At 53.5% G+C, this 21,805-nt stretch overlaps 1 protein-coding gene across 3 annotated transcripts in view; it reads left to right on the forward strand.

Annotated features, from left to right (window-relative positions):
• The window catches only part of NDST1 (N-deacetylase and N-sulfotransferase 1), a 54,237-nt gene extending 33,295 nt beyond the window's left edge, over nt 1-20,942 (forward strand). For 2 of the 3 annotated variants that reach the window (XM_032851558.1, XM_032851559.1), the window contains exons 3-15: nt 1,698-2,192; nt 5,000-5,087; nt 6,080-6,234; nt 6,917-7,102; nt 8,686-8,814; nt 9,618-9,800; nt 10,762-10,858; nt 12,081-12,204; nt 14,211-14,385; nt 16,264-16,434; nt 17,107-17,216; nt 18,940-19,042; nt 19,820-19,939. In XM_032851558.1, coding sequence (XP_032707449.1) covers nt 1,698-2,192; nt 5,000-5,087; nt 6,080-6,234; nt 6,917-7,102; nt 8,686-8,814; nt 9,618-9,800; nt 10,762-10,858; nt 12,081-12,204; nt 14,211-14,385; nt 16,264-16,434; nt 17,107-17,216; nt 18,940-19,042; nt 19,820-19,939 — 2,136 coding nt within the window. Of the gene's footprint in view, nt 1-1,697; nt 2,193-4,999; nt 5,088-6,079; nt 6,235-6,916; nt 7,103-8,685; nt 8,815-9,617; nt 9,801-10,761; nt 10,859-12,080; nt 12,205-14,210; nt 14,386-16,263; nt 16,435-17,106; nt 17,217-18,939; nt 19,043-19,819 lie in introns of all 3 variants that reach the window. The other variant, XM_032851560.1, reaches the window with a different exon arrangement.
• Nucleotides 20,943-21,805: the final 863 nt, after the last annotated feature.

Below are 21,805 nucleotides of genomic sequence, written 5' to 3' on the forward strand. Positions count from 1 at the left end.
CTCTCTTCCCTGCTTGACTTTAAGGTTCATGAGGTCAGGAGCTATGTCTGTTTTCCCTCGCTGTATCCCTGGCACGAAACATAGTAATAGTTGTGGAATCAACAAATGAAACCCATATTGAACAACTGTCAGGGGCCAGGTACTAAGGATCTGTCTGTCCCTTTTTATTCTTTTAAAAAATCCAGTTAAGTCATGGCTCAGTCCGTTAGGCATCCGATTCTTGATTTCCACTCAGGTCATGATCTCAGGGTTATGAGATCGAGTCTTGCCTCTCTCTCCCTCTACTTCTGCCCCTCTCCCCTGCCCCCGCCCCCTGCAAAATAAATAAAAATAAAAATCCAGCTCACTCATCAAACGTGTTTGCTTCTGGGTATCAAGCCAGGGGCGCCTGTTTAGGGGCACCTGGTTCCAAAGGTGGAAATGATATAGCACCTGCCTTCGAGAGGGCCGACTAGTGGGAGAGAGGCCCTGAACAGATAATGCAGCGGCCAAGGTAAAAAGTACTGTGGATGAGGCTCTAACCTGGTTCCAGGGAGGCCGGTGCAAAGGAGGGTTTTTGGCACTGGGTTTTGAAGGATGAACAGGAGTCTGTCAGGTGAAGGAAACCGAATGGAACTGGCACAGGGACAAAGTCCAGTTGTACCATATCTGGAGCAGGTGGCTAGGAAGGGGCAGGGGTTGGTATGAAGGACGGGGGCTGTGAGTCTAGGGAAGAGGAGAAGGGGTGCTGTGGGTACTGTCTGCAGATCCCACATAGCTGGGCAGCACCAGGCCCCAGAGGAGAAGGGAAGCACAGGGAGCTGGGCTCCTGCAAGATGGTGGCCTTGGGGGTGCTGGGTGCATATGGAGGATTGGGGATGCTATGGGGCACCCCCAGTAGATGCCTCCTCTCTGATCTCTTCTACATTGGCATCCACCTAAGATTTCTCCCAAGGAGAGGATGGTGTAGCAAGAGCCAGTTGGGAGAGCCATGCAGAGGGGCCTGGTAGCTGGGCATGTGGGCTCCAGGGGCAGATGGTCTGGCTGGTCACTGGGGCTCCTCCTGGCCCCATGTGGCCGAGGGTAGCCTCAGCTTCCGCCCCCATGAAGTGTGATAACACAGGCACCATGTCCTGAGCCTGGTATGGGGACCGAAGGAGCAACTGTGGTGCTGCCAGCCCTGACCCAAGCACTTTGCCAGGATGAACATTCATCACCCTCTAGCATCCCGTGAGGAACATTTTACAGCAGAGGAAACAGAGGCACAGAAAGGTTACATAACTTGCTCGAGGCCAGGCAGTCTGGGGGAAGAGTCTAGGCTCAGAGCTGCTAGACTTTCCACTGTGTGATTTTGGGTAAGTTACATAACCTCTCTGGGCCTTTGTTTCCTCACCTGTAAGATGGGAATGACAGTGATGCCTCTTTTGTGGGGTCACTGTGATGATTAACAGCATCCCTGCATGCCAAGTGGCGTGACCTAGGTTCCTGGCTTTGGGAAGTACGTGGTGCATGTTTCCTGGTATATTGCTGGGACCGACAGAGCTGGGTCTGTGCAGCTAGGTTAGTACAGGGCCAGGGATGTGATAAGGCCCCCCTGAATGTCCGAGAACACTGTTGACACTATTGTGACCAGTCCCCACCTGAGATTGTGCGTTCCCTGGGGGCTTCTGGATCTGACGGCTCTGCTGCCCTCTCCCTGCCCTCCTCCCCGGCCACAGGCCAACGAGAACAGCCTGCTGAGTGCGCAGCTCAAAGGTTTCCCCCTGTTCCTGCACTCTAACCTGGGCCTGAAGGACTGCAGCATCAACCCCAAGTCCCCGCTGCTCTACGTGACGCGGCCCAGCGAGGTGGAGAAAGGCGTGCTGCCCGGCGAGGACTGGACCGTGTTCCAGTCCAACCACTCCACCTACGAGCCAGTGCTGCTGGCCAAGACGCGCTCCTCCGAGTCCATCCCGCACCTGGGCGCGGACGCCGGCCTGCACGCTGCGCTGCACGCCACCGTGGTCCAGGACCTGGGCCTCCACGACGGCATCCAGCGCGTGCTGTTTGGCAACAACCTCAACTTCTGGCTGCACAAGCTCGTCTTCGTCGACGCCGTGGCCTTCCTCACGGGCAAGCGTCTTTCGCTGCCTCTGGACCGCTACATCTTGGTGGACATCGATGACATCTTTGTGGGCAAGGAGGGCACACGCATGAAGGTGGAGGACGTGAAGGTATGGCCGGGGGCTGCCAGACAGGTCGGGTGGGGCCTCGCCACCTTCGACCCTTGGGGTTCCCCGTCGTGACTTCGCGGTCTGCCTCTCCCCAGTGCTATGTGCATCCCCCTTCCTCGGCCAGGCAGCTTCAGCGATTAGACAAAAGTGTCACTGGAAATTATATTGAAGCCTTGAATTTTGGGGTGTGGAGCTCAGGAAGGTATCTGTAGTGGGAGAGATCCCACTGTTGAAGCCAAGGGATGGGAGCTCTGCAGGGTTACGTATCTGCCTTTTAATCCAGATGCGATGTTTCACTCTCAAAAATGTTTATGTCAGTCCTAGAGTTCCCACAAAACTTTTTAAACAAGAATTAGAGCTTGAATCGTACACAGGCATATTCTAACCGAGGTCTGTATAAATTGCAGAATGGATGTGTTTATTTCAAAAAGTGTTTACCCAACTAAACTGTATGTAAAAGCATTTTGCAGACCTCGAAATTTTACACACACGCATCACTGCTGAAGAGAAGCCTACAAATGAAGACCATTAAGCAAGCTTTAAAATGCACTTTCATCTAGTCTCTATTTTACTCAGAGTTCTTTGCAAAGAGAACGGAATCGCTAGAAATCAGTACTGGTTGCCATAAATAGAGGGCAGGCACAACAGCAGATCCAAGGAAAACAAAGCCAGGGGATTCAATTCTATAGAGCTACTGCTGCCTGATGACCCTGTCCTCCCTTAGGAGATTAGCAGGCGTTAGAACATATTAGCACCAAATCCAGACCTCGCTTTGATGTTCAGGGGGCAAAAGAGACTTCGTGCTCTCCTCCCAAGTGAGCCCTGCTGTGGGCACTGTGTTCCCTGTCCTCCTGAAGTCACGACTGGGGTTGGCCCTGGGGCCTGGGAGGAAGGCAGAGGGGCAGGAGTGAACGCTGTACTCTTCCTTACACCTCCGGAGGAGAACAGCAAACGTGTTGGGAGGCAGGCACTGTGTGGAGAGTCAAGACCCATTGGACCCTGGATTGACTGGAACTCATGGGCAAGTCCCTTCCCATGTCTGAGCCTCAGTGGGGAACTCCCAAGAGGGGCGATAGGAAGTTTTCAGGCTGTTTTCTCACCAGGGGTGGGGGGTATTAGTTTACAGAGGGGCAGGCTTGGAGCCCTCCCAGCTCCCATCTCATGGGACGGGGCTGTGTTGCTCTGATCTGCTTTGCACATCGTGTCTGCTCCTGGGAGTTCACGTCCTCGAGGGCTGTCCTGTTGAAAGCAAGTGTTGGGATGACACCTGTTGAGGCTTTCCGGCTCTGAGGCTTCATGCGATGCCATCGCCGACCTCTCAAAGTAGATCGCTCTGTTTGCTGCTTAGGGCGCTCTTCTGCTCTCTCCTGCTGTAACCCTAGTGTTTGCTGCTGTCCAGGTGAGTCCTTGAGACTGGTTCAGCGTTGATCCCACGAGGAAACCAGGCTGCCAGGCTCGCGGCGTCCCCCACAAGCCCTGAGGCTGCCCTGCTCACTTATATTCCCCACTTTTGCAGTGAGGGATGAGAGCAGGTCGAAGCTGTATCTGTCCCAGGATACTAATAGCGACACCCTCTTCTGCGTGCTCAGCTCCGAGCACACTGCCGATTGCCTCGCCAGCCAGGGTCCCACTTGCCTTAAACATCCTTGTGAGTCTGAAGGGGCAGAGGTTTCCTCCCTCTCCCCGCCCCTTAATCCCAAGCACAGGCTACCACTCAGCCTTTCTTCCAGAGACATGAGCATCGCCCGGTTAACCTGGACAGCGCTGGCATGCGGTGTGGGTTAAATCACACAGACAGCAGCTGCTTATGCAGGGCTTGGCCAGTCCAGGCTCTGCGCTTAGCCCTTCCTGTATATGGCCACAGAGGATCCTCATAGCAGCCCCGTGAGGCGTGTATCATCCTAAGTCCCATTTCGCAGAAGAGACCACTGAGGCTCAGAGAGGTGATGTAACTTGTCCAGGGCCACACGTCTAGAGCATGCATGTCTGTCAGGTAGTGCCTGGCCTTGGTGAAATGCTAGTGGGGGCCCCAAGACTGTCCGTCTGCAGAGTGGTCAGACAGCACGCTCTCGCAGGTGTCTTAGCAGCCTTGTGTGCTTTGTGCGGTGTGGGGACTTTTGGAGTCCTGACTCCAGAGTACAAGTGTGTGTATGTTCTGCAAGTGTCAGCCTCCCTTTGTTGACTTGCCCAGCGTGGGGTGCGCCATGCTTGGGGACATCGCATGGCTGGGGACGCCATATGTCTTTAGAAAGTCAAGATCCTGTGACATCAGCCTTGACGCTCACCGGGAGAGACCCTCCACGTTTGACGGACGAGGATCTGAGGCTTTCAGGGGCCATGGCCAAAGACATAGCCATGCCACCATTCTACATTGCTGACTAAAATGTCAGGCAGTTTGACACGCAGGTTCTCATTCAATCAGCCTAAGAGGAATTATTACCTTCATTTCCATACTTGGGGAAACTGAGGCCTAGAATAGTCACGAAGCCTTCTCAGGGGCACATAGTAGAGCTGGGCTAGCAACAGGTCTTCTCTGGCTGGAGGCCTGGGGCAGGTGGCAGCTCAGGGCTGGCTTCATGGGTATGGGAACCCCGCACACAGAAGGGGCCTGTACAGGGTTAGTGCTCTGCCCTGGCCTTGATATTTGAAACGATTTTGGAGCAAGTGTCCCACATTTTCATTTTTTGCTGGGCCCTGCAGACTCTGCAGCTGGTCCTACAATAGTAGGATCTTTCTGGGCCCTCAGTGGGAAGAACAGAGCCCCTGGCTTTCACCTCACCCTCTTCTTCCTCCTCTGCCTATCCTAGGCCCTGTTTGATACGCAGAATGAACTACGCACGCACATCCCAAACTTCACCTTCAACCTGGGCTACTCAGGGAAATTCTTCCACACAGGTAAGCGGGCCTGGCTCGGTACCCAGGAGCAACTTCCAGGGGCCCTCAGCATCTGGATCCATGGAGAACTGTGCCACGAGGGGAACTGGGGGGTTGATGGGCCCACGTTAGGGCCACATTTGACCCTGGTGGCCTCCCCCTGATCCGGCAGCCCACAGACAGTCACAGCCCCCGGCAGAGGGCATTTGGGGGCAGCAATAAGACAACGTAAGCCCTCACTCACCCCTCCCTGCCTTCAGCCTGTGCTGTCTTTGGGGGCATCTTCTCCCTCTTGTCTCCCCCTCTCCTCCATCTTTAAAAATTATTTGTACTATGCCTGCTTAAAAAGGTAATCGGGTGAGTTTTAAGAACACCGCAGAAATACATCGCATGGACAGTGAGAGTGCCATATCATTGTTGCCGCCCCAGAGACGGCCACTGCCATTTCACTGTCAAGTCTTAAGGGTTGAGGTTGAGGGTGCAGGAGGCAGGGTTCATGCCTTCCCTCTTCTTTCGGGCTCTCCCAAGTTCCTCAAATGCTGCCCTTCTGGGCTGAGCAGGAGGGAAAGACTGTCATTGTAGGCCAGACTCCCTTACTCTTGGGCCACCGTGCGGAGAGCCTCTTTGCAATTCTAGGAAAAACCCTAATACTCTGCAATTCTGGGTGGGGGGTGGGGGGAATTCAGCAACAGGCTCCCAAAGCCACGTAGCAATAGTGCGTCGTCTGAACGCATTTTTTGGATTCTCGGTCCTCAGCATTTCAGAGGTAGTTTGAGTCATAGTATGAGACAGTCCTGTCTGATACAGAGCGGCTCAGATCGTGACGTAGAAGACAGATGACAAACGGCCCAGTAGGCAGACAGGAAGCGGATCAGAGCAGGCCTCCCAGGGCTGGGAGAAAGCTCTGGGACCGCGGATGGCACGCATGGGGCCCCAGGGCCCAGAGAGGAGAAGACTTGGCCGCAGCCTCCCGGAGGCCGGGCTGGGCTGAGCGGCCCGCGCTCTGGCTGCAGGTACCGACGCCGAGGATGCCGGGGACGACCTGCTGCTGTCGTACGTGAAGGAGTTCTGGTGGTTCCCCCACATGTGGAGCCACATGCAGCCGCACCTTTTCCACAACCAGTCGGTGTTGGCGGAGCAGATGGCTCTGAACAAGAAGTTCGCTGTCGTGAGTAAGATTCCCCACGGGGCGGAGCTGGTGGGGTGGGCTGGGGCTGGGGTCCCGACCACTGGCCTCTCGCCACTGTCCGGCAGCTCCATCGCACAGCATTTCGTCAGGGTCTTTGCAGCCCCTGTCTCTCTGAACCCTTGCAGAGACCCCGAGAGGCCATTATCGATACTGTCCCTTTGATCTAAAACACCAAAGCGCGGGGACCCCCAGCAGCTGGGAGGAGGGCCAGCAGGGCTTAAAGCCAGGCCAGTTTCTTTCCTGAGCCCAAGCTCTGTCTTCAGGCCAGAGTGGGAGGCTCAGGGAAGCTGGAGCTGGTACTCGGGGAGGAGGGAATGAGGCCCAGTTTCGGGCTCAGCCTGGCCCACCAGCCAGTCAGAGGCTGCACGACAGGCAGGAAGAGCCCCTGTCCTTGCTCCTCACTCCAGGGTGCTGGAGGGCATGAACACCGACCCGGCTGAGAGTTAAGAGTTCCCCAGCTTAGTCAGTCCCTCACTCCGAGACTCGGGGCCCAGTCCTTTCCCTCCCTGGGCCTCAGCTTTCCCATCTGTACCACGAGGGCGTGGACCCACTGCCCTGCCATTCTAGCCTCTGATTTCTCTCTCCCATGCTACAAAGGGGAAATGAGACCTGGTGGGGAAGGAGCCCCATGCTCACCGTGGCCTGGGCCTCCTCTCCCCAGGAGCACGGCATCCCCACAGACATGGGCTATGCGGTGGCCCCCCACCACTCGGGTGTGTACCCCGTGCACGTGCAGCTGTATGAGGCCTGGAAGCAGGTGTGGAGCATCCGCGTGACCAGCACGGAGGAGTACCCTCACCTGAAGCCGGCCCGCTACCGCCGCGGCTTTATCCATAACGGCATCATGGTGAGTGGGCCCCCGCTGCCCATCTGGGGAAGCATGGCCTGCATGCTCGGGTTAGGGTCGCAGGCCAGGCTCTGCTGTCCCCTCGGACATCCAAGGAAGGTTCTCCATCTCAGGGAGGATCGGCTGCCGGGCTGGCCCTTTCCTGAGCTCCTTTTTAGCTTTCGTGACAGGGCATTGGGAGCGGAACACTTTTAAAGGGGCCTCAGGTGAGGATTGGGAACAGGCCTCTGTCTCCTTCGTTTGCTTACTTCAACACTTTTAATGAGCTTCTGCAATGTTCAAGGCACTGGGGACGCAGAAGTGTACAGAACCAGTGAAGGTCCCTGCCCTTGTGGACCTGACATCCTAGTGGCAGGAGATAGTGCACTCACAGATGTGTGACATGCATGATGTAAGGCCAGTTGGTGATGGAGCAATGGAGAAGAGTCAGGCAGGGAAGGGGAGTGCTGGGGAAGAGGAGAAGTCATTTTAAATAAGGGGAACAGGAAGGGCCTTCCTAGGAATGAGCCATGTTGCTATATGAGGAAAAGCTTTCAAGGCAGAGAGAACAAGTGCAAAGGCCCTGAGGTAGGCAGGCTTTGTGCTAGGTGTATTTGAGGGCCAACTAGGAGGCCAGTATGGCTGTAGGGGAGTATGGGGTGGGGGAAAGGAGGTTAGAGGGGTGATGGGCCAGCCACATCATGTAGGGCTACATGAAGCCATTGGATGGACATTAGCTTTTTGTGAATGGGAAGTTTTTGCATACAGTGTTATTATGATCAGGCTCATACTTTTAAAAAGGTTTCCCTTGTTCTGGCTGCCTTGAGTTGCAGAGACCACAGGGGACAAAGTGGGAAACAGGGAGACCAGTTGGGGGGTGCCACTTCAGTCTTCCAGATCAGAGAGTGGTGGTTCCATCAGGGTGCAGGGTTGAGACGTGATCAGATTCTGGACTTAATCAGAAGGTTGAGCCAACGGGATCTGCTAATAAATTGGAGGTAGGGTGTGGGGGAGAGAGATGAGTCAGGATGACTCTAGGGTTTTGGGCCTGAGCCACTGGAAGGATGAATTGTTGACAGTCCAGATGGGGCATGTGTGGGAAGTCCAGATTTATGCTTTCATCTGTCCATCTGTCTATCCGTCCACCCCTCTCTCCTTCCCTTCCTCCACTGGGCTCCTCAATACCAGGCATTCATATTCTCTCTGGGGAGGAGGTGGTGACCAGACAAGCAAGTTCTCTGCTCTCTTGGGGTGCCGTTTTATGAGAGGAGACAGAATCGACAGTTAAGCCAGCCGGTCACTGGGAGCATCCCTGGGCAGGTTCTAATGCTGTGAGGGGTTTGAGAGAGTGACCGGGAGGACTGCTTTGCAGAAGGTCAGGGACCCTCGCTGGGCAAGCGTTCTCACTTGCCTATCTCTGTTACTTTGGGGCCCGCTCATTTTGTTAACAGAGTAGCGGCGAAGTTTGTAAAACGGCAAGGGCCCACGGGCTCACTTGAGGGAATATCGCAGGCTGCAGAAGGTCACTGGAGGAGAGGACCCCCAAGAGTGGGGGCTGTGTAGTCACATAAGAGGGTCAGAGCTCTCCTCTGCCCCATCCCCAGGTCCTCCCGCGACAGACCTGTGGCCTCTTCACGCACACCATCTTCTACAATGAGTATCCTGGTGGCTCCAGCGAGCTGGACAAGATCATCAACGGGGGCGAACTCTTCCTCACCGTGCTCCTCAATCCTGTAAGTGCTCATAGCCCGTGGCTGGGGGTGAGGGGCCGCTGCTGGACAGCCTGTCTGCAGCCAGGGCTGGCTTTCCTGGGCCTGGGGAGGAGGGGGTGGCAGCCGGTACAAGGGCCGGGAGTAGGGAAATTTGCCCTACACCCCTGGCTCTCGCCCTGCTCTGCTGTGTGACCTTGGGAAGAGAATCCGAGTTGTCTTTCCTTTTTCCTTCCAGAATCTTGTACTTCAGTGCAGTAATGTGAGCGTTTTTGTCTGTGTTCTTTTTCCAGTCTTTGCGTGTGTGTATAAATGTATGGATGTTAGGTACTAACAGAAATAGTAAGTCATTAATCCATAAACTGTATCTGTATATATACATTTATCTTGAAGTACATATATTTTAAACTATTCATCTGAGCTTTCTGGCCCTCTCTTTCCTTATCTGTCAAGTGGAAATAATCATCCGTGCTTTAATACCATTAAGTAGATACTAAGCAGTGGTGTTACTCAGCTTTATGGGATAACTGAGCCCTCCTTGTCTTCTGTGAACACTCCACTAAAAAAAATACAGAACACGCATATGACTGCACAATAGGTCAGCTTCCCATTTCAGTGATTGTGCTAGTTGGTGGTCAGTCAGCCAGACCTGGGTTCACCTGGCTGTGCCTAAGCCAAGGTCACTCAGCGAGTTTGCTAACGGCCCCAGGGAGCCTCAGAATGGTCATAGAGTGACTTCTGCAAGCTGTGGCCTGACCGGAAGAGTCAAAAGTGGGGTGGAGGGGGCTCAGATGCTGACCGGCCCTGCCCACCCTCCCGTGGAGCAGATCAGCATCTTCATGACGCATCTGTCCAACTATGGGAACGACCGCCTGGGCCTGTACACCTTCAAGCACCTGGTGCGCTTCCTGCACTCCTGGACCAACCTGCGGCTGCAGACGCTGCCCCCCGTGCAGCTGGCACAGAAGTACTTTCAGATCTTCTCCGAGGAGAAGGACCCGCTCTGGCAGGTGGGTGGGTGCGTGGGTGCGGGGGGCGGCCTGGGTGTCTTGTTGCAGAGATGGAATGCCCACCACTGCCAGGCATACACACCAGGCGTGGGCTTGGCCCCACACTCTCAGTCACTCTTGAGTGCAAACTCTGGTGCGCTCTTACATGGGCACACTCGCATGTTCTCGCACGCAGGTATGTACACACCCCCCCACAGACATGCATGTGTGCGCACTCAAACACACCTTCTGAAAAAGCATAATAAGGCTGTAAAGGAGCAGAGTGTAGATCAAGGGCAGATCAAAGCACCTGCCTGGCCTGGTTAGATTCAGTCCTTTATGTCCCTTCGCATGCTAGAAGGCTCTGTACCACGGGAAAGGGAACTGATGGGAGGGTTTGGGGGGGCTCTGCCCCGGGGACTCTCAAAATCTGGAAAGAGAAGCTAAGCTGGAATGGAAGCCATCTCATAGCTCAGACCAGGGGTCTGCAGGCCAGGACTCATGGGCCAGAGAGGGCCTGCAGTCTGTGTTTGTAAGTGAAGTTTTATTGAAACCCATCCACACTCATTCTCGGATGTACTGTATAGGGCTGCTTTCATGCTACAACAACGGAATTGAGTAGTTGGGACAGAGACCAGGTAGTACTCGAGCCTAAAAGAGTTACTAAACACTTACCCAAGATTTACTAACCTCTGCAGAAGAAGTTTGCTGACCCCTGGTTCAGACGCAGCTCACCCAGTTAAACTCAGCAGATGCCCGTGAGCTGCTGTTGCGTGCCAAGCACTGGGCTGAGTGTTTTGCTAGGACTAACTGGAAGTGGTCCCTGCCTGCGAGCAGCTCAGTGTCCTGAGGTGGGATGTGACAAGGACACACATAGTTACCCTACCTGCCAGCGCTGTAAGAGCCACATATCTGTGTGCAGTGAGAGTCCATTCATTGGGTTTGGGCCTCCCCCCTCACATTCCTTCCATTGTTGTTTTAGGACCCCTGTGAGGACAAACGTCACAAAGACATCTGGTCCAAGGAGAAGACATGTGACCGCTTCCCAAAGCTCCTCATCATTGGCCCCCAGAAAACAGGCAGGTCTCTCTCTTCTTGGCCAGGGTCCCTCGCCACCTGCTGTCTCAGCCACAGAATTCCAGGACCACCTTGCCCTGGTTCCAGTCCCCGACAATCTGCCCCCCTCTTTCCCAGGAACTGAGAATGAAGTTGGGATGACTATGAATTGTTGGGATGAATGTGAACTGCCTGTCAGTATGGAAGTGGGGAGAGGGTGGAGGACGGGCGTAGAATTTGCTTATCAGCCCTGAACCGCAGCCTCAGGGAGCTCTCTTCCTGGGCATCTCTGAGTCTAGGCAGAGAAGCCCAGATCAGCTGTTCCACACGTTTGAGCAGTGCCAGGCAAAACTGGTTCAGGGCAAAGAGGACGGCAATCGATTAGTCATGTCTGCCAGAGGTACAAGGGGGAGGAGTAATGATATGCTTGCTAAGTGCTTGCCGTCTACACATACTGTAAAGCATGAATGGGTATGCCCATTTTACATATAAAATAACTTGAGGCTCAGAGAAGTGAAGTGACCTCCCCTGACACAGTTAGGTAATGACAGATCTAGGTCTTGAACCCTTATCTCTCTGACCCCCCCAAGCTTATACTCTTAAAGAAACTAAACTCTAGAGTTTCCTTCTCCTCCAAGATGTCTTATTATAGCCTATAAATCATAGACTCACGCATAGGAAAGGAATGAACTCTCTGAAGGAAGGGGTAGGTCCTGTACTGTCAAGTAGGACAGACAGTGTGAATGAGGGAAGGGCTCCCAGAAGAAGACATTTGAGCCAGATCTCTTAACCCTTCATGAATTTCCCGTCAACAGCCTGCAGGGTCTAGAGCTCCCTTTTCTCTGAGCTCCTCCCACGTGTCAGAGGACAGAGGCCCAGACCTGGAAATCTTCTAGTTCTGGGATTATGAGACGACCCTAATGATGGCATGCCTCCTGGAGTAGAAGGGTTGGAAGGATTCTGAGGCCAAGTTCTTGGTTAGTGTTTAGGATGCCGTGATGGATTAATGATGTCTACAGTGGATGCAGGAGTTGCGGTTCCCATATGCATGCCCTGTATTTGCTGTCCTGGCTTTCGTGAAGTTAATTTGGATTGCACAGGTGTAGAAACTAAGCCCCGGAGAAGGCAAGGGACTTTCCCAGGATCTCCCCATGAGTCATGGAGAGCTTGAGGCAGAATCCATGATCCCAACTCCATGTTTGTGCGGGGCTGAGCCCTGGTCTCAGCTATCTTCCATCCCTGCAGGCACCACGGCCCTCTACCTGTTTCTGGGCATGCACCCGGACCTCAGCAGCAACTACCCCAGCTCAGAGACCTTTGAGGAGATCCAGTTTTTTAACGGCCACAACTATCACAAAGGCATCGACTGGTAAGTGGCCCTGTCTGTCCAGAGCTGGATGGGAGCTTGCTGGCATGGAGTTTGCCCTGGAGGAGGTCTGCCATGCTCATGGCAGGAAGCAGCTGGCCCTTGCTCACACACAGCTGAAGTTCCTGTAAACAGGGACAAAGCTCAGTGACCCTTGAGTCATGATGTTGGAGCCTTGTCACGGGCGGGACATTTGATGAGGAAGCCCTTTGCCCCTTTCCGTCACCTCCTGGGGTCAGAGGCTGCTGGAGGTGGGAGCCAGCACCTCTCTTGCTTATGGGAAAACCATCTGAATCCCAGAGGAGGACAGTGACTTGCCCAAGGTCCCAAGAGCTGGGTACAGGGCAGGGGCTAAAATCCAAATGTTCTGACCCCGAGAGCTGGCCGAACTTTGCTTGCCTCACTGTGGAGCAGGTGGTGTTCTTGTGAGCCCTTCAGAGGTGGCTTGCCGGCCTGTGGGGAGTTACCTGGGGAGGTGGGAGGTGGTAGCAATCGTAGCTTTTTTCCAGAACCTGTCACCAGAGGTTATGGCGGTAGGGTGGGGGTGGGGCGCGTGGGATAGTTTTACGCTCCAGTCATTTCAGTTTGCATCTTTCTCCACTGTTCGCTTTTTCTTACCCTATCCGTCTATTACTCTTATTATTTTCGTGTCAGTGGTTTGCCTGGGTGGAGAGATTATGGCCCTTCTTCTGTTGGTTTCTGTACTTTTTCTCTTTCTCTTTTGTCTATTGTCTGCCTGCCTAGCTGCCTACCTGTCTCTGTCTCTAACACGTGGACTATCTCTGGGGTCCCTGAGTGTCGCCCTCTGTCAGGTTTTAGGGAGATGACATGGTACAACACTGTACATTTAACCTCAGCAGGGCCTGGGGCAGCGCCCCATCAGCAAGCACCCCAGCCGCACATACATGCATGAACACGTTCCTAGCAAAGACTGTGACTCTTTACACTAAGATTAGTAGGTCCGGTTTTGCTGCCAAATGGCTTTGCTCTAAACTTGAGGGAAAACGCTTCTGTTTTCAGAGCTGTCTCAATTTCGGTGTTACAGACAATGGACTGTGGGTGTACAGATGCTATTTCGTAAAGAAAATTCAGGAATTGAAACTAACAACTCTGTATGTTGTAATTAGAATCTGAAAAATAAATAAAATTCAGAAATAGGAGAGAACTAGCAGTTCCTCAGCCCCATTCCCAAGATTTTGGTTTTGTAGGTAGGTATAGGGCGGGGTGAGGAGCCTTAGAAGCCCCAGGGCAGTTCTGACGAAGGGGTTTCTGGGACCTCCCTGGAGTAACCCTGTCTCCCAGGATCCAGTAGGGATCCTACACCCTTACCTAACGTGGGCCTGTGGGCTTTGGTTCCCATGAAGCCCTGAAGTTGTCCCTCTATTCTGTATGAGTAGGTGCCCCTGGGAGGCTCTGGAGTGTTCATTTAACTTCCTGAGGGGTCCTGCAGAGCTGGTCCCAAAGGGCTGGAATGGGCATCCCTTGGGCTGGGATATGGAAGGTTCCTCTGGAAGGCTGTCAGACTGACCTACGTGAGGCCAGGGAGGGGTGTTCTAGAAAGTGATATTCTAGGCCAGTAAAGAAACCCTGTACTCGGGATGGGGCAGAGCCGGAGGGGGCATCTCTTGGGTTCATTCAGGCTCTTCCTGGGGTCAGAGGTGTCCCAGTTTTCCCCGTAGAGCAGTGAGTTAAGGCCCTGTCATTTTAACTAGGAATACCTCATTCAAGATTCAAACACACCACGTACCATCCTATGCCTTACAACCCATATCACTTCCATAAGTCTTCCTATCCTCCTGACTCCAAGGTCCCCCTAAAAGGAATGGATTCCACAAAGGGAGACTGCCCAGTGGCCGACCATCTAGAATCCCTACCAGGAGCGGGTCATTGGGGTCAGCGTGCCTGCTGGCTTTCTGAGCTCCAACCCCCAGCGACCTCTCCCGGCGCATTCCTCCGGCCCCCTTCTCACGAGTCTTGCCTGTGAGCTCTTCCCTCTGGGCTTCCTGCAGGTACATGGAGTTCTTCCCCATCCCCTCCAACACCACCTCTGACTTTTACTTTGAGAAGAGCGCCAACTACTTCGATTCGGAAGTGGCGCCCCGGCGGGCGGCTGCTCTGCTACCCAAGGCCAAGGTCCTGACCATCCTCATCAACCCAGCGGACCGGGCCTATTCCTGGTACCAGGTAAGCTGGGGCTGGGGTGGAGCCCTGGGTAGGGGCATGGGGCTGTGTCCACCACTCAGCTACTCATACATTCATTCAACAGATACTTACTAAGCCCACTTGCCCACCCTGCTAGCTTCACTGGGGTCCTGCCTCTGATTCTGACACCAACAAGGGGTGGAGGCTGGTTCCACTTTGATGAAAGTGAGAGTGGGTAAACAGTGATCTTACTAACTGGCCTCCTCGCTAGGCACGAGGTGGGGTGGGAGTGGGGATTCAGAGGGGGATAAGGCTTAGGTCTCTGTGTTCATAGTAGGGGATGCAGACACCTGATCAGGTAACGAAGTTACCTGACTGTGGTCTGAGCTAGAGAAGGTAATGACTCCTCATCCCCACTCGACAATGTAAGAACTAGAACTTTCTTTAACTTCAGTGACCTGACTTAATTTCTTCTGAGCACCCATTCCACTAGGCTTACAGGAAAGCCTAGGATCAGGCCTTTTGTGAGGTTTCCTCCCCTGCCTGCTGGTCTTCCTGGGATTCTGGTCCAGGGCCAGGATGTGGGGGGTGAGTAGCTCGTCCACCTGCTGGTCCAGGAAGGCCTCCTCGGGCCTGGCCACTTTCAGCAGCTCCCTGCAGCCCTCTGAGCCTGTCCCTTCCTCTCTGGGGCCTCACTGCATCCTCCATCCTGGTGGCGGGCCAGGTATAGATCCTACTTGCTCTCTGCTCCCCAAACTGCCCACCCTGAGGGATGTGTGAGCCTCGGTGCAGTGGGGAGGCCTAACAGTATGACCCCTGGAGGGCAGGCTCCTGGTCTCTGGATGGGACCAGCCCATGGCATTATCAGGTGGCTCAAACATGGCATTTTCTGATTCCTTTCCTATCCCGTCTTAGTCTGTTCGAGCAGCCATAATTACAGTATCGTGGACTCGGGCTTAAATAACAGGAGTTTATTTCTTATGGTGCTGGAGTCTCCAAGGACAGGATGAAGATGCCGGCAGATTTGGTTCCAGATGAGATCACTCTTCCTGGCTTTAAACAGTTGCCTTCCCACTGTGTCCTCACAAGGCAGAGAGGGAGAGAGCGAGAGGAAGAGCGGGAGAACCACTCCCTCTGGTGTCACTTCTTACAAGGGCACTAACCTCATCATGGTGGCCCCACCCTCATGACCTCATCTCCCCCCCAGGTACCTCCCCAAGGCTCCATATCCCAAAACCATCATACTGTGGGTTAGGGCTTCAACGTAGGAATTTTGGGGAGGGGACACATACATTCAGTCCATAATAACACCTTCTAATTTCTACAGAGGACAAATTCTCAGTTTAGAATAAATGGTTCTTAAGTCCTTTCTAACGTTGCTAAGCTCTGTTTTCAACAAAAAGAGTGCAAGCTTTGGGCTCAGGACCTGTAGCAGACATTTATTTGTATCTGGCTGGCATTTGCGAACATTATTTTTATTGTATGTATGAATGATCACCTTCTTTATGTGACAGCTGAGTCTGGTCTTCTATTTATGGAGGCAGTAGTGAGTTTTATTTTGAAATAGTTTTATGTGAATAAGAAAGATGAGTCAGTGTGAATCAAAGTGTGTGGACCTCGGCATACACAGGTGGCTTGTGGAGATGGGAGACATCAGAGAGGTGACGGGAAGACAGTCAACATGTGGAAACTCTGATCTAGTTCGACTCCTGTCTTGCAAAGGTGGAAAAACTAGGGCTCTGAGAGGTCATGACTCCCCAAAGTCAAAGTGTAGTGAGAGGCAGATCCGGGACTTGAACTTGAACTTGAACCAGGGCTGCTGGTTCCGGGCAGGGTCTTGGGGCCCCTTCGTGGCTGCCGAAGAGAGCCTCTTGTTTTATGCCCCCATGTGACACACTGACCCTCTTCCCTTACCTGCAGCACCAGCGAGCCCATGATGACCCAGTGGCCCTGAAGTACACCTTCCACGAAGTGATCACGGCTGGGCCTGATGCGTCCTTGAAGCTGCGGGCCCTCCAGAGCCGCTGCCTGGTCCCCGGCTGGTACGCCACCCACATTGAGCGCTGGCTCAGCGCCTTTCACGCCAACCAGGTAGCTGCCTATCCCTGGCCCTTGGCGGGGGTCGGGGGGGCACTCAATAGTTCTGGCTTGTGGCAGCTGGCAGAGAGCCTCAAATCTCTTTTGTCAGTCATGAGGCCCGAAATGTCCTCATTGGCGAGCTAGATCTTTGGGGTCTTTGAAAGTTTCGTTCTTGTTCATCCCAAGGCTAATGTGTGAAAATTCCCTGAGCCCATGTCCTGTCACCAGGCTCTGTGTCCCTGAGGGGACCCCAAAAGCCCTGGGGTAGGCTGCCTTCCTGGGAGGGGTGTGGTGATGTGGAGAGCCTGAGCAGAGAGGTAAGCAGGGCCAGATCACATGAGGCATTTTACGGAACCTCTTGGAGAGTTGAGGCAGGAGAGTGACATTGGGCCAGAGGCTTAGAGAGAGGCAGAGAGGAATATGGTAGGGTTGTGATGGGCAGGCAGGAGTGGAGTAATAGCGTCCTCTCTAGGAGAGGGAAGCTGGCAGAGAGCAGGGAGTTGGACTGCAGAAGCCTGAGGTGTAGGGACACCTGCCATGCAGGAGTGGGAGAGGAGGCAGAGACTATGGAGTGAAGAGTCCCCAGTTTGTAACCATGGCTGCTGACCAGAAGACCGGCAATCTATTTGCCCTTGTAGTAAATACAGGTTCAGATCATCCTTGTCTCTTCTCTCTTTTCTCCAGATTCTGGTCTTGGATGGCAAACTGCTGCGAACAGAACCTGCCAAAGTGATGGACACAGTGCAAAAGTTCCTTGGGGTGACCAACACTATTGACTACCACAAAACCTTGGCGTGAGTGTCTTGGCTTTTCAGTGGGGTGATTTTCTGAGCAGGCACCTGGACCCAAAAATGAAAGGCCTGAATAATTATGGAGGAGACACAGATAAATTAGAGTTAGAAAGTGTGCATATTCCCAATGGCTGTTTAGTGGAAAAGCTAATATTAATATGATTTGGGTCATATTAATAAAGGTATCAACTCAATAAAAAAGGGAGGTGGTAAATATGTTTCACTCTGGTCAGTCCCACCCCTGGGGTTTTCTTTTCAGTGTGTGCTGAACATTTCCAGAATCTTTTATTAAACTAACTTAGACTAACATTAGGCAGCCCTAGTTCCCACAAGGGCTTCATAGCATTAGGTCATGATTTAAATGTAATTTCAGGAAAAGGAAGCTACAGGTAATTGTTGATGGATTATAATCGCACTCATGCAGAACCTAGTACAGGTGCACTGAGAATGCCCTCCCAAGATGGGTAGAGGCCAGCCTGTGAGGCAGGAGCTCAGGGCTAGGGAGTAATGTGTTAACCATGGTACACAGCTGTATGGGGTGAGGAGGTGGTCTCAAGAGAGGGAGGAATAAAATCACCTTCCCTGGTTACCTTCTTGGGAAAGTCATGCAGCAAGAATGTCCCCTTTTCACTGTCTTGGAGGTAGAAGGGGAAGAAGAGAAGCAATCCTTTACTTCGAGGCAGACAGGAGCAGCAGCTAAGGGTGTGGGGCTGTTGGCATCAGAGATGCCTGGGTTAGGAGACCCATTATGTCTTTAGCTGTGTGACCTTGGACAAGTGTCTTAGCGCCTTCAAGCCTCACTTTCCTCATCTGTACATTGGAGATAAAGGTGATGACTCCTGCTTCCCGAGGTCCCCTGTATTGCATGAGGTATGCATGTGGAGCTCTTAGCTCCATGCCTGGCATGTACTGATGCTCAGAGATCATTTAAGTCTTCATTATCCTCATCTTCTTCCTTTATGCCTGCCCTGTGACCCAATCAGAATTCCCTGTCTCCTACACCTGCCAAATGCGAATTCTGCTTTCCGGCTGTCCTCATGCCAGAAGCATTCAGCCCTGATGTAGGGCTGAGTTCTGATGCCAGTGTGCCTCCCCTCCCCTTGGCAGCTTCAGATCTCATCTCCTCCCTCCCTTCAAAAAAAAACTTTGAAGGCCCAGCATGACTTTGCATCCTGAAGGCAGTCTGGCTCTGTCATTTCTGAAGTTTACTCTAAAAGCCAGAACTTCCCAGTGATGGATATGCTTAAGTACTAGTGCAGACATTGCATTTCTTGAAAATCCGACAGTTTATTAGAACACACACCCACAACAACGCCACTAAGCTTTTGCTTCCCTGTTGGGTTCTTGGGTGAAAAATGGTGCTCAGCCCCGAGTAGGAGAGCGCTCGGGGAAGGTATCCTCGAATCCCGAAGGATGGGTGGTAGATGTTCTTCTTCCGGGTTGCTTGCCGGAGGGACTCAGGCTGCCCCACCAGGATGAGAGCAACTCAGCTCGTGAGCTGCTTTCTGCTGGGAAGAAGGGGGCAGGCGTGTTTAGTGTAGCCCAGGGCCAGCAGAAGCAAACCCCAGCCCCCACACATCTATCTATCTGTGGGTTCCAGAGTGTGCTTAGGGGAGTGTGTTGTGGTCCAGGCTCTGCCACTCCTGGGGCCTGTGAACTTGGCCTTAAGGTGGGAAGGGGATGGGCTGGGCTGGCTCCCATCTATAGGCTTTCCCCACCTCCACAGGTTTGATCCAAAGAAAGGATTTTGGTGCCAGCTGCTCGAAGGAGGAAAAACCAAGTGTCTGGGCAAAAGCAAGGGCCGGAAATACCCAGAGATGGACCTGGATGTAAGTGCACACACCACCTGTGGCAGCTGGATCCCGGGGGCGGGGGGTGTCCCTGAGTGGCGGGGATCCTCTCTCCTCTTGACCCTGCACTGAGTACATTAACGGCCTTGGCCTTTCTTGGATGATGGTCTTACAAGGAGGGAATGGAAGCTGGGACATGGTGGGTTAGAAAAGATTTAGTCTAGTGACTATTTATGACCTTCTGCCTAGGGCTGAATGCTGTGGGCTTTGAGGATGGATCAGACATGTCTTTGCCTTCACTGGGTGGGGGCATGGGGGTGGAAATAAGTCACACACACCAGGAAGAATACAAGGCAGGACGTGCTTCCTGCAGTAAGAGAGCTGAACTCGAGTGCTAGCGGATTTCCAACCAGAGATGGCACTTGAAGCTGGGAGGGGAACCAGAGGGGGAGGGGCTCGGAGCTGGGCCTGCGGCCGGACAGCGATTGGTCCGAGGTATGGATGGATAGGGGGATAAGCCTTCTTGCGGGAGAGAATGGCATGTCCGAAGGACGTAGGTCAAAGGTCATACACCCTGCCTTTCAGTCCTGATTTTAACTAATTCCTTCTTTCTTCCCAATCACAAGAATTTTGACCTTGTGGTCTATGTTTTGGTGTCCTGCCATCTCGCTTTATTTCGGAGGCTGCCATTTTGAGGATGGTGGTAAATAGATGATAGGTGTGTGGGTTGATGCTGACAGTGGTAGATTTACAGAGGGGAGAGGTCCCTCTAGAATCAGCACTTCCCTGAGATCTGAACTCTTCCTCCTGTTCCAGTCCCGCGCCTTCCTGAAGGACTATTATCGGGACCACAACATCGAGCTCTCCAAGCTGCTGTACAAGATGGGCCAGACGCTGCCCACCTGGCTGCGGGAGGACCTCCAGAACACCAGGTAGCCGCGGCCACCACAGCCAGACTGAACGTTTGTGACGGCCTGGACGGCCTGCCGCATGCTGAGCCAGACTGACCCGCAGAGTGGGGAGCTGGGCCTGGGCTGGCCGGGTACTTCCAAGCAATACTCAGCTGAGGCCCAGGCAGGGCCAGGAGAAGAGCCCAGGCGGGTCCACAAGCGCCTGGGAGCATCCAGCGCTGGGTCTGTGGCCTCCGGGACCTCCCTCGCCACCAGAGGTCCGTTCCGTGCACGGCCCTCCGTGGGGAGGCCACTCCCTGTTGGTGGAAGGCCACTTCCTGGTGAAAGGGAGTCCGTGAGACTCCCTTTTCTGTCCCTCACTGTGTCCTACCAACCATGCCCTCCCCTTTATCCCGTCACTCCCTGTGCCGGCGGGGTCTCCCCTCAGTATTAGCTGCCATGGTTGCCCTGTCCTCCAGACAACAGGGAGAGGAGCCCAGCTGGGCCTTTTGCCAAACTAGGGAGAGAGACTGGATGCCTCCCTGACTGTTTTGAGCCAGGCACTTCAGAGGGGCCAGCTGGGTGCCCAAAGTCACTGGGCTGGATGTGGGGGGGGCCTTCAAGAGAACTCTGCACCTCTACACCCATTCCGGTTAATACCTTCACATCTCACTTTCCCTTCTGGGGGAAAAAACGCTGATTCCTACAGTATCCACCCAGTCCTCAGGGCCTCCTTCGGGACCCCGGGGCACTGCCATGCCATTAGGACCCAGAGACCCAGGCCTCCCTACCCTGTTCCTCATCCTGGGATATGACGTGTGGTATTTCCTGTGGTAAAAGACTGAGGCGGTTTAGGAGTCTGCCAGTATACATGTCCCAATGTACATATGTTGTCCCCATGCCCACCCCCAACCTTGGCACCTGGGCAGACCCGGGGCAGCGTGGGTGAGACTGCTATCCATGGCTTTGTCCCAGCTACCTGCGGCCAAGGGCTCCTAGAGACCCCCTTAACCCGCACCCCCAAATACTAAGAAGCTAAAGTATTTTAATTTTTTTTTTTCTTGGTGCCAGAGTTTATACCCTGGGTGCTGGGGTCGCACTGTGTTTTTATATATATATATATATATATATATATATATATAAATATATATATATATATATATATATATATAAATATATATATATAATGTGTATATATATATATATTATATTTTTTTTGGTTGGGTTTGTTTTTAATTCAGTCATACAAAATGGTGGCAAGCCCCAGTGTCCTGTCTCAGTGCTAAAGAATGAAATGGAAGGGAGGGGAGGGCGTGTCTTCGTGTGTCTGGGCCTTGGGGAGACACTGTGGGGGTGCCTCTTGGAGAGGTGTCTGTTCCCTTCCCAAGTGTCGCTGCTACCCTGGGGCTACTGCAGCTGAACAGAGGTGGTGAGGCACCCAGGGAAGACCCGCTCTCTCCGGGACAGCTGGCCTCATGAAGCTCAGTGACCCTGGAGGAATTTTGGCCAAAGGAGACAGCAGGGCTGGGGTGGGAGGCCAGGGGGCTGAAGGCCGGCCTGTCCCCTCCTTGTCACATGGTGCTAGGTTGGGAGCCGCCCTGGGAGCTGGGCTGCCCGCCAGGACCCACAGAACTGTCTCCAGGCCCCCTGCGGACCACGGGATCTCGGGGCTGTTTTCCGGTTAGGGTCTGCTCCCACCCTCTTCTTTAACAATGTGAAGTGACTAAGGCGGGGTGCCTCTCCCTGGCCCCTCCCACTGCCAGTCAGCTTCCAGCCAACATCCAGAAAACCCTTTCTGGAGAGCCTTGTCCTGTTAAGAAGACTCTAGCATCTTGGGGCTGGAAGGGTCCTTTGACGGGTATGGAAACAGAAAGGCAAGGCGGCCTCCTTGGCCAACGTCTCAGAACTGGGT

Source organism: Lontra canadensis, unplaced genomic scaffold (genome assembly GCF_010015895.1).
Source record: "Lontra canadensis isolate GAN:19392208 unplaced genomic scaffold, GSC_riverotter_1.0 scaffold5, whole genome shotgun sequence".
NCBI lineage: Eukaryota > Metazoa > Chordata > Mammalia > Carnivora > Mustelidae > Lontra > Lontra canadensis.